General features: G+C 33.6%; 2 protein-coding genes across 6 annotated transcripts in view; both read left to right on the forward strand.

Annotated features, from left to right (window-relative positions):
• The first annotated feature begins 24 nt into the window (after positions 1–24).
• Positions 25–9,371, forward strand: LOC117115134 (nuclear transcription factor Y subunit beta-like). Of its 4 annotated transcripts, none has more exons than XM_033258826.1 (9): positions 25–192; positions 3,327–3,440; positions 3,980–4,128; positions 4,593–4,660; positions 5,217–5,346; positions 5,745–5,849; positions 7,212–7,293; positions 7,522–7,589; positions 7,988–9,371. In XM_033258826.1, exons 2-9 carry the CDS (start codon positions 3,341–3,343, stop codon positions 8,012–8,014), a joined length of 729 nt encoding a protein of 242 aa, XP_033114717.1. In that variant the 5' UTR covers positions 25–192; positions 3,327–3,340; the 3' UTR covers positions 8,015–9,371. The 4 variants fall into 4 exon arrangements, with proteins under 4 accessions (XP_033114717.1, XP_033114716.1, XP_033114719.1 ...); XM_033258825.1 differs by having other exon boundaries at positions 27–192; positions 3,337–3,440; XM_033258827.1 differs by lacking the exon at positions 25–192 and adding an exon at positions 216–445 and having other exon boundaries at positions 3,337–3,440.
• Positions 9,372–11,263: 1,892 nt separating this feature from the next.
• LOC117115031 (coatomer subunit gamma-2-like) overlaps positions 11,264–12,428 on the forward strand; it is a 16,667-nt gene continuing 15,502 nt past the window's right edge. For both annotated transcript variants that reach the window (XM_033258671.1, XM_033258672.1), the window contains exon 1: positions 11,264–11,390. In XM_033258671.1, the coding sequence (XP_033114562.1) occupies positions 11,267–11,390 (124 nt within the window). In that variant the 5' untranslated portion in view covers positions 11,264–11,266. The remainder of the gene's footprint in view (positions 11,391–12,428) is intronic.

Consider the following 12,428-nt stretch of genomic DNA (forward strand, 5'->3'; position numbering starts at 1 on the left):
GAGGGACGCGTGACGTATGTTAGAATGGATTTTATGTCATCTGAGCCGCTAGTGGCTATTGTAAAGACGCCAGCTCACCAACCACTGAAGAGTGGGCGAAACCCTGCATTGTGACTGGTTCTCGGCCCTATCGAGCCCTGAAAAGACAGCTGCATCTCAACCAACCAGTGTTGTCCTCTAGGCCCAGAGACTGTAAGTATTGGACCAATGGTTTTGTGAATCTATCTTCCGAGTTTTTGAAGAGTCCGCGGGATAGATTGGCTATTAATTACTGCTTGTTTAATTACTGAAATTGTCTTATAATTTTTAGTCAAAATGTGATCGCCATTTTGAAGAGCGGTACCTTTTGTTGTAGGCTAGGCCTAGCTTATACGTACAAGTACATACAGACTGTTGTTGTGCAGCCCTGCACGATACAAGAATGGCAGGGCCTAGCCTAGCGGAGGTGTAGTAGAACAAGGCATTGAAGCTAGATAGAACAAAGCGCTTTCGGTTGTTACGGCAGTAATATTGTTTAGAAAAACAGACTAGGCTAGGCCGTGATTCTAATTTAAAGAACCTGAACAGTTAAACACTGTTTTTCAGAATGGAGAGTTTTTGTAATGATGTTATGTTATTCAATTGGTGGTTCTTGCCTAGTCTTGGCCTAGAAACTCTTTCAACTTTTGTTAAATATTGATCATTTTTGTGTCCTCTTTTAGGCCTATATCTAAAAATAAAAATCAATTGTTTATTTTCATTTTATACTATGTATTTATATGTAGGGCTTATATATATTCGGGTATATATTCAATCATTTAACTCAATATTTAAAAAAAAAAACTTGGATAAAAAGTATTTGTAAGTTAATAATAATAATAATAATAATGTCATTATTTAGCACACATATCCATTTCTAGCAGAGCTGCAAGGTGTAGCCTTTTTCTGCATAAATTTTTTATTTCATTTTATTAATATTTATCTATTTTCTTAAATTTTTTCTATATTAATTTATTAAACTATTCCTGAGCAAAGCGAAGACGCAAATAGGCCTACTCTTTGGGGTCACCATCCATCACCACCCTGGCGCATTCCCGGAACTCTGCCTAGGTGGCTCGAACAAAGGAACCGGAAACACATTTGCTCTGCCACAGACGACTGGGTGCTCAGGAATTGCAATCTTGACAATTCATTTTATATTAGGCACAAAGAGTAAGAATTGACCAAACAGTGAACTTAATCACTTTTCTAAATAAAAATTGTCCTGTATTTTCTGTTGTTTTTTTTCCCTTTGTGTTAGGCCTATATATTATTTAATATAGATACTCATGTTTGTATATCTGTGGTGTTATTTTACCTACACTTTAGTCTTTAAAATGTTCTCTTTATTTTAAATTTTTTTAAATTTAAATGTACTGGACTTTGATTCTGTGGCTAATGTTTATTGGTTTTTGTTTATTTTAATATGATATGGGTTGCCATACAGGGCTAGAAATTTACTTTTTCAGCCACTAGCAACCTATTGCTAAAATGTGCTAGTTGTTAAAAATGTAACTAGCAAAATGAGCTTCTCAACTAGTAAAATATATTGATACCGACTCAACATATTATTTTCGGAAAATAAATTGTATGAAAATAACTAATGATGTACTTCTATAAATTTGTGTGTTAAATGTTTTAATATACTTTCTGTTATGATGAGTGTAGTACAATAAATATCACAAAGAAATAGCCAAGTGAGTATAAAAAATTGATTTCTATACCTTGTACATTTATTCACTTCAGTGTCAGAAAATTTTTAATATATAAAAAAAAAATCATGATACAAAATAAAATTTTAATATTATACTTAAGTTTACCATTCATTTAATTTTTATTTTGTATCTGTGATTTTGTTTTCATATTAAATATGTACTGCTTATTAGAATTTTTCAAAATAATATAATTATAAATAAAATTTATTTTATATTAAATTTATATCATATTATTTTGAAAATTTAAAAAAACATACTTGTTTAGTGTCACACCCTCAGAAATATTCAGGGAGGGGGGAGGAGTTTTTTTTGCCAGACTAGCATTGGCCTAGCTAGCCTAGGCAGGCTTAGCTAGGTGCTAGGCCTAGAGATTTCAAAAACTGCATTGGTAGCAAGCCAAATCTTTGACAGAAAAGGCCATAACAGAAACTCAATTTTACATAACAGATTTGTTTTACAATATTTATTTTGATAGGCCTTGGTCTTTTAAAGCTTGGGCTAGACATTTTGTAGGCGGCCGTTGGTGCAGTAGTAGACTAGGCCTAGGTTAGGAGGTCTACTGCTACAGTACTAGTAGGCCTAGCCAGACTAGCTAGGCTAGGTTCTAGTAGGCTAGGCCTAAAACATCTGCCAATTGAAGCCTAGGTTGTAACATATTACTTGTCTAAGCTTCATAGTAAATAATTATTATCATATCTGAAACATTGTTTATTATCTAAAAAGAACAAAATTAAATATGTTCGCCTTAACTACCGATTGCATCGCCCGTGACTTCCGTCAACAAACACAGTGAGCGATTTTTTTTCTGCACACTGCTAACTTGTTGCATGCATGCAAGCAATGCAAGGTTTAAAAAAAATAATGTTGGTGGCGCACTTCACATCGTGTGCTCAAGATGAAAAAAACGATCGTTTTTCGTCGATTATAGGCATTTTTAGTCGATTTTCATAATTAAAAAATAAATAAATAAATTTAATAAAATTTGTATTAGTTTTTGTAGATCAGTTTAGTCTAGTTTTAGTTAATACTAGGCTAATTACAAGATATTTTGTATAGATATTTCAACTAGCAATCATTTTTTTTAATTTGCTGGTTTGTGAATTTTTACCTAGCAATTATGACAAACCTACTAGCAAATTGCTAGAACTACAAGATATTTTGTATAGATATTTCAACTAGCAATCATTTTTTTTAATTTGCTTGTTTGTGAATTTTTACCTAGCAATTATGACAAACCTACAAGCAAATTGCTAGTTTGCTAGCGTGAATTTCGAGCCCTGCCATACCTATGATGATAATTACTAATGGTTATTTAGAGGTAATAAGGTCATACCTAAACATGGCTATGTATAGTTGACTATTAATATTATATTTTGAAAGCAATTTGTCTGGTTTTTATGTAAGTAGGTGGTAGATGGGGGCAGAGGATCCCCATCGGGGACCTTGATCCCCCGCTTAAACACCCCTCGGGGAATTCCCTGCAAGGTCATCGGGGAGAATTCCTGGCGCCGCCTCTGGGTATACTTATCTTGAAAGCAAACATTCATTTACTTTTCTTTCTTTGATGTAACAATTGTTAAATGATCTCATTAATTGACTCTAGCATTATGGAAAGCTCAGAACAATCTGGTGATGGTACTCAGGTCCTGAGCATTACTGGTGACTACAACCTAGCCGCTGCCACTGGAATGTATCAAAGTGCAGATGGTAATAGTAACCTTTGTCTTGATTTGCCCGCTAAAACACAATAATAATAATAATAATTATAATCATGGAGTTATAGGTAACTCCATGATAATTAATAATAGTAATAATAATGCAATTTAATAATAATAATATAAATAATATAACGTATGAGACAGACGGTGTGAAAGTGCTGTATAATACAAGTCGGCACTCTACAAGTGATGACAGTGATTCCAACTGAGAGCTGCATAAAGGCTACAGTCATGGTCTTGAAGTTATAACGTGAAGGGGGTGGCGTTGGTAGGGGTTGGTCAAAATGAGAGGTTTATGGCCTAGGATGGTAAAAATAATTCTTTTTATTTAACATTACTGTATTCAAGTTAGAAATTGGAAATTTGGCATGTGTCCCCTGGGAAACTGTATGGGAGTTGTATGTGAAGTATATAAGTATAGAACTTATGATATAGTAAAAAAATATATGCAGTATATCAATTTAGGATATGTAAATATAAAATGATAATATATAAAAGAAATAAAGCAAATTAACTATGGCTTTGCAGGTGGAAGTGGAGAAGATAGTATATCGGTGCAAGCTCTTGATGATGAGACAACCGAGAAGCAGTACTCACCATTGAGGGAGCAAGATCGTTTTCTTCCTATAGCAAATGTTGCTAGGATAATGAAGACATCTATTCCAGCCAACGGCAAGGTAACTTACTGATCCTCTGGAAGTCTATTGAGTTTCTTACCAAGTTTGATGATTTCTTTAATAAATACAACCCTACAATTACTTTGACTTCCTTACTCATCAGGGGCTGTAGTTCCGCAACACTTTGACAATACGAAACATATTGATAAAGAAATATTTAGTAGATACGATCATATTCCTGACCTTGCAGCACCTATTGGATACCTCATTTTGATTTGTCAGTTTTGTTAAGTTTGATTGACACTTAGGGAAGGTCTATGGATGATGTGCTATGAAATCTGGCGAATTTCTTTGTAGGTCATCACAATAGTAATTTTGTTGAAATGGTGAGCATACTGGTACAGTATATACCTATCACTTGCATTTGAATTATTTGCAATTAATTATATAAAAATTAAAATAAATTAATAATTATATCAAATTCTTGTCATATTTAATGTCATTTTTTCTGTTTTGAATTCTAGATTTCCAAGGAAGCAAAGGAGTGTGTCCAGGAATGTGTGTCAGAGTTCATTAGCTTCATAACTAGCGAGTATCCTTTTTTGTGCAAACACCTCCAACAAAATATACGTAAGAACTTATTCGTGAGGAAGTACTGATTGGTTGGGCTCTCAGTAATGTGAATTATGTTACTTTGGGCCAACTGGATAACTATGTAATTTTTACTGGGTCTAGAGCTTCAGAATAAATTTTCTGGTGTTGGTCTCTGATTCCATGTTTTAGGATGGCTCCTAATTGTGCTTTTAGACCACAATATTAGGGATTGGCAATCACATAACTTGGTTTGGATGGCGGACGATGGACGTCCATGCTTCTCTGTGCTCATTGACCCTGTTGGCACAGCCACTGCCTTTGGGACCCGCAACATTTATTCATAATGGCTAAAGAACAAGAAAATTCTAGGTTGATAACAGTTAACACCAATACATTTATTGTTAAAAGTATTGTTTACACTGGCACTGGCTACCCTATCACACAATGCCAAGGCTTAGTATGATGGATCATATTCCCCTACGTTCAATAATGAATACGGGACTACCTTTACTTTTTGATGTTTACACTACAATTCCTTAACTGCAATACCTCAGAGCAAGCGAAAGATGCCACCAAGAAAAACGGAAAACAATCAATGGAGAGGACATCCTGTTTGCCATGTCTAACCTAGGGTTCGACAATTACGTTGAACCACTCAAAGTTTATCTGCAGAAATACAGAGAGGTAAGAAAATGAACAATTATGATTTAAATAAAAGGCATATCATGCTTGCACTGTCATAAAAATCCTTCTTATTGTGGGAGTGTCCAGGAAATTGGCACAGTCTCCAGCTCTGCAAGAAAACAAAAAAATCTCCTGCAAACTAACAGCCCTTCTTTGCAAACTAACCCACCTCCCACAAATTCAGGATGTGTGTATGTTTTTTATTGTATGTATAAAGCTCTGTACAGATTATCAAATTTTCATTGGTAAAAATACTGTTGCATGCCCATATATAGTCATGATGTGCCTATATATGGTCATGATGTGATGTCATCATGACCATATTTAGGCATATCGCATGTTTTTGTCAAATAAAATTAGTAGTCTGGACAAGTATTTATTGTTTCCCCTGAAATTAGCTGGTCATGGGTATCACCTCAAGCGGCAAAATTCAAAAAGATGCATTTAGAAAGGTCATTAATTTCCCGGAAGTTGCTTCTCCCAACTTGGGACCCCTTCTTAAGGTGAGCCTTGTTTTATACCTTGTTTAGCGAACATTATTTTCAAAAGATCAAAGAGGTGGAAAAAATAAAGAAAATTTTGGTTTTTCATGTAGCAAAATGGATCAACCAAAAACAGAAGGAAAAATAAATTTTATTGACGAATCAACAAATGCGAGTGCGTAAGGGTAAAAAATGTAATCCTCATTCAAGATCATACAGCGTGTCCATAAATGATACAATGTTTGCAATGTACAGTAAAAAGTTTAGTAATTGGATTAATAAATGGATAACAAAAATGTCTTAACAAAATAGATGGGATGCCTGCATATTTCACTAAAATACAGAAGCTTTCGTTGACTATGTGTGTAGTTATATTTATATAGCACTTTATAAGTCACAAACTGCTAGATGTGTGTAGTACCTCGCACAGTAACTTCCTTTTCCTCTAAGTGTCCTTTGTGTCTAAGCTACCCGGTATATCAGTGCCACTTACTTTGGTCTGTCAACTGCTGTCGCTGTTCACAGGGTAACCTCCCTACATGTTTTGAAAGATATACGTTTATAGATATATGTTTATAGTGCATATTTGCCTACAGTTTTATAGGCCTTTATGCAAGAAGACTTGTTCCACTACCAGAATCATAGCTGAACCTGCCACTCAAACCATCGCTGTTTTTGCTATAGGTTGCAGTGCCCCAGCATCTTTAACTGCTCAGCTATTCGACTTATCGAGTCGCTCATGTCAATTTGAAAAAATGTTCAAGGCGCTTGAGAAAATAAATAGTGGGAAAAGACAAAAATCGGAAACTAAACAAGTATAATATCCTGTAAACCAACTCAAAGCACAGGAACCAGCAATTCCGCTCTGTTTACCTGCAGGTAGCAGAGAAAACACCAGCTTGTAACACTAATAGTCCTGCTAAAAACTAAGTTATCAACCTAATAACCTATTGTATAAGTAACTCTTAAGCTGAGATTTTTTTCTACCTTGTTTTGCAAACCTGCCACTTACTAATAATGATTATGTATAAAAAAAAATTATTTCACCTCTCTTGATGCTTTTGGTAGAGCCATTTTCCTAAAATTTTTTAATAAAGTTCACTAAACAAGGTATAAAAAAAAGTCTTGCTAAAATGTTGTCATTTTAAAGTGGCAGTTCCAATTAATCCCATGAAGAAATATGTTTGACCTTATTCATCCCTATTTATCTATTGAGATTGTAATTATCCTGAGCTTGTCAACTTATTGGCTGCTATCAATGTGTGGACACTTTTTGCTGCCACTTAATTGTATTGGAAGTCATGCTTCTTCATTCTTAAATTTTATCCTTCATAATCTTTTCTTTGTTTTCTTAAATATCTCAAAATCTTTTATTCCTTACAGTCTGTGAAAGGTGAAAAGACCGTAGGTGGGGGAATGACCGCTAGCGACACACCCATTCTGGAGGACATGAACGAAGACTTTAGTGAGTATAAATAACATAACTACCAGTATGCTATTTTTAAAATTTATTTTCGGGCTGTTCAATACATAACTCTTTTAATCAGATTATTTTTTGAGGCTCAAAACTGTAATGCTCTCAATGCCTATAACTGAAGCTACAGACTTTTCCTTATAATGTCTAGGATGAGAATGGCTGGGGTTAGGGTAAAGCTCTATATTATGCTAACGGTTTATTAATTTGTTCCTTCAGGTACCACCAACCTTATATCTACAGATCAGCCTGGACAACAGGGAACAATATTTACATACACTAATCAGGTATCAAACTTGACCTTTTAACTTTTTTTTGATATGTGTAATATAACAAGATTGAGATCCACAGGAAAATTAAATTTTTATCTTGAAAATGTTCGCATCCCTTGTCCTATTAGTACTTGATATTTTGCCTGATTTGTACCATTTTACATATCTTATGATATTCGAACAATTTGTACAGTATTACACATTTTCACAATTTTGTAATTTTTCTTAGGTTGGTACTTAGGTGTTCATCTATGGACATCAAATTTAAGACTTGTATAATAGCCACTGCCTTAAATATAGTATTTCTGTCTGGTTGGTTTTTCTGACGATATTTTCTTCATTCAGTTTGTCATTTGACTTAGTTTGAAGTATGTGCTTATTAAATGCTGTAAAATTATTTTTATTACTACCAGATGGCTCAGCCTTTGAACTACCAGTGACTTTGACCAGAAAAGCATCTTGAAATTATTCCAGAATGCAATCAAAGGATAAATTCTTCGGAAGAGAAAGAGTTAACTTGAGGACAAACAGATACACCAGCTGCACTTATCGATAATATACCGTGATGGAATACTCTATCCTCAATGGATGGACACTGTAAAAGTGCTATGCTGTTTCTACCTCATCTATATCACAATTATTATTTGTGGAAGGTTGAGAAATTGAAAGATATTTAAGTCATGTACTTAAGGTGTATTATTATTATCAGTTGCATAAATATCTAGTGCTGGTACTTCGAGCCTGATATGTAAATAGACCTTGGTGCACTTAAACACAACACTGAAAACTTTTAGTACCATATACTGTAACTACTAATTATTATATTATATACCGGTAATACATTTTTCATTGCAATATATGTTAATGAAATTTTGCTGTAAATGTAGCTTCTGTTTGAGCAAGTTATTTGAGTACATGTGTACTGCGCTAATTTAAACGAAGTAGAATGCCAAATGTAAGTATTATGTCTATTTTAATTTAACCATCTGATTATCTAAATCATATCTAATGTTAGTTAATAGCTAACATGATGATATGAAATGGGGGAAGTATGCTAATGGAATCAGATGTAACAAGTCCCCCTCTCCCATATTCATAATGTACGGTGGTATACAATGAATGGTATAATTGTACACGTTTATAGGTTGTGGCTTAAGATTTTCTTCACCAAATACGTGTTTTTGTATGTGATTTTACCGATGCAGTAGTAGTTTTTAATTGTAGCAATAAAGGTTTTCCATCCATAAAAATCTTATTGAATTAGTATGTAATAAATTGCCTATACAGGGTTACATGTATTATGAATTTACATTAACAGCTAGGAGCTGGTACTGTATAGTAGTGTATATGACACTCTACAACCCTGTTTCCATAAAATTGCTACATGTATGTAGTCATTGACAACAATTAGTGTTCATTGGTTGAATCATGAAACCTTCCCAATTGCGTATAGTGAATAGCTACGTAGTAATTGCAGTGAAAACACTGTAGCGACAGTGTAGCAGTTTTATGGAATTCAGGGTTAAGTGTCAATAACATCAGATATCTATGTATTGGGAAAGTGTTATCAATGATGCTGGCACCATTTTTTTAGTGGGGGAAGGTGCAGATAAGCTTTGTACTGGGTTCGTTTCTGTAGCGATGTAGCCATGTGAAATTTGAATACTACTTGAAAGGATGCTAACTGCATATCCAAATCACTGTATTTTTTGCCATTACATTTTTTATTGTTCTCATAAATGTGTTTGTTCTGTTAAGTGTTTCAGTTTTATGGAATTCAGGGTTAAGTGTCAATAACATCAGATATCTATGTATTGGGAAAGTGTTATCAATGATGCTGGCACCATTTTTTTAGTGGGGGAAGGTGCAGATAAGCTTTGTACTGGGTTCGGTAGCGATGTAGCCATGTGAAATTTGAATACTACTTGAAAGGATGCTAACTGCATATCCAAATCACTGTATTTTTTGCCATTACATTTTTTATTGTTCTCATAAATGTGTTTGTTCTGTTAAGTGTTTAATTACACCTTAAAATTGGACTGCATTTGTCAAAGTACTGCAATTTTTTAAGGGTTTGTTGTTATGCGAGTTACAAGATTATACTATACTGTATTTTTAATTTCAAATGTTTGTTTTTAATATCTATCCTGTAGGTTCTCTTTATTAAATGACATTTCATAATTATGTTCTTCTTTCTTTTGATTCACTTGAGAATGAAATAATTTACTATGCCAACATATAATAAACTTGTATACTTAAGATCAATAGGCTTATTTATTTATGCTTGTGAAAATTAGATTGGGCAATAAATTGTTTCATTTTTTAATCATCAAAAAAAGAAAAATATATATCTATTGGTATCCAGATATCTATTGGTATCCAGATAAAAATTATTTCTAAAAAATCATAATTTATGATGATAACCTTTTGTAATTTTTGATAATTTGTGTAATTACACTTTGAAGGTCACTTATGAATTTGAGGTCAAATATTAATCATGTACAGTTATTGTTTTTTTATATTTAGTCTATACTCCTGCATTTTGATTCCTGCTGTATTAGGAAAAATTATCAAACAGATTAAGCTGTTCAGTATTTGATGGATAGGAGAGTAGGGACATGAATATTTTTCTCTGTCTCCCTTTTTTTTTGAATGCACAAAATTATAAATTTTCATGTTGAAAATAGATTCTGAAAATACAACATTTTGTATCTTAGAGCAACCCCTACTGCTACAGTAGTGAATAATACCTAAGGCAAACTTGTTTAGTATTTTAGCACAGTGTCATGTTCTTTTTAGTAAACTTACTGAATTTTTGATGCCATAAAAAACACTGATAAATCATTACAGTAGCTATCAAAGGGTGTGCTGATGATACATCCCAGGATTAAGAATATGAAATGTCATAAATAAAACACATGAATTTGAGATACTTTGTTTTGAGTCATTTATGGTTCCAATCAGTTTATCATTTATTTTTATATTAATCCATGACCAACAGCAAACATTAATTGCAACTTCCATTCTTGTAAAAGAATCAGCCAGATACAGACAAGATATACTGTATAAAACAGACAACAAAGAAACAAATACTAATGAAAAGTTATTCAAAAATTTTCCAAATTAAGACCTAGTATGAAAATCCCTATTAATTGACTGCCAGGTTGTACTATAAATTAAAAAAGTAAGGATAAATGGAGAATGAATGAAGATGAAAATACTACACTACATACTGTATATACAGTTCTTTACATTCATATTACACACATCATGTCTATGGGCTGTAATTGGACATTACATCTTTATTTTGAAAGGATTATAGAAATAGAATATAATACTGTAGCTAATGCTTTCCATTTTCATGAACATAAAATATAACAATTTTACATATTAAATACATTATGAAACAACATTTCACCTACAGAAATTAAAACTAAACTATGATCATAAAAAGATGGTAAAAAAATAATAGAAAAACATGAGTGACACAAATATTTAATTGAAAATTACTCTTGTTCCACTTAAAAATTTACGAAATCTTCATTATTACAGTATATGATAGAAATTGTGCTCTCCCATCCCAAGTTTATATACAGTACTGTACTACTGCACGTGAGGAGCAGTCATGCATATCGATCTACGAGCCGAGACATCTCGAGCCGAAACAACTCGAGCCGACCCGAGTAAATTCAATGCACAGAGAGCTGAAAGTGACGTGGCCTGTGTGCTGTGTACTGAAATCGTGTGAACAAGGTGACATCTCTAAAATTTTAATCATGCATATGTTACGAAGGGACAAAAAGGACGATGAAGATGGTATGTTTTTACATCTTTAGCTAGTTCACTTTTGGGTGAAAAAAATATGTTAGAACATTCCACCAAGCGAGGTTAGGCTTCGGAAGAATCCGGTCCGGGCTTAGCCTAGGCCTGTAGTCTAGTAGGTAGCCGAGGTGCAGGATGTCAGAGGCTACTTCAGCTGCAGTGGTGGGTCGGTTCGTTCAGGTAAACTAGCCCTAGGCTTAGCTCATTAGGCAAGTTCAGGTCTTGCGTAATTTAATTATATTTAGCTCACCTTCCTAACATCAACAAGTAATCAACTTATGTTAATTCATTGCTACTTTAATCCTCGAAATATTACTACTGTTAATTAAAGATAAAATATGTATTGCTTGTGTTACGCCTAAAAATATTGTTTAAAGGTAGATTCACACCCAATCTGAATTCCTTTTGTAGAACGTTTTTGATACGCGTTTTAGTACTTTCTTTACCACTGATTCGATTTTCTTTTTTCGTTTCGTTAGCCATACAAACCGGATTCGGTGTGAATCTACCTTAATTGTGTTGTCGGTTGGCAATCTGTGTGATGTGAACTTGTGTGGCAGACTTGCAGATACATTGTAGTAATCAGCTTGTAGTTATTTAACAACATTGTCCTCCTATTGAGTTTACCTGTCCTGTGACAAAAGAATTAGGCCTACGTACTGTAATTATTTTAAAATAACAGCCAGACTGTAAAAAGTAAGGCCTGGACGGGGAATATACTGTGTCCTATCCCCTGCGTAGATATCTGCGTGCATTTCAGAAAATCAGATTTTGCAGAAAATTAGGCTTTGACCTAATCTTAATATAAAAACAATGTATTATGGAGTAATTACAATTGTGAGCACTATTTTCCTAGCGATTTTCCAAGCAAATTTGAGCTGGTTTTTAAGGTATCATTCATGAAATTAAAAAACTTACAGTATGGAATAACAGTATACCATGGCTTTAGAACGCAGTAGATGTAGACCTATAGCATTATAAGGGCACACAGAAAAAATTATTAGATTTAATCACTCTTTTTATTTTTTTTTT

This window comes from Anneissia japonica, unplaced genomic scaffold (genome assembly GCF_011630105.1).
Source record: "Anneissia japonica isolate Jap-2015-1 unplaced genomic scaffold, ASM1163010v1 scaffold24_len2511860_cov200, whole genome shotgun sequence".
Taxonomy (NCBI): Eukaryota; Metazoa; Echinodermata; class Crinoidea; order Comatulida; family Comatulidae; genus Anneissia; species Anneissia japonica.

Coding starts and splice junctions, on each gene's coding strand:
- LOC117115134 (XM_033258826.1), top strand. CDS start 3,341: ATGGAAAGCTCAGAACAATCTGGTGATGGTACTCAGGTCCTGAGCATT. Junction 7,294..7,521: donor GGACATGAACGAAGACTTTA/GTGAGTATAAAT, acceptor TTGTTCCTTCAG/GTACCACCAACCTTATATCT. Junction 7,590..7,987: donor TATTTACATACACTAATCAG/GTATCAAACTTG, acceptor TATTACTACCAG/ATGGCTCAGCCTTTGAACTA.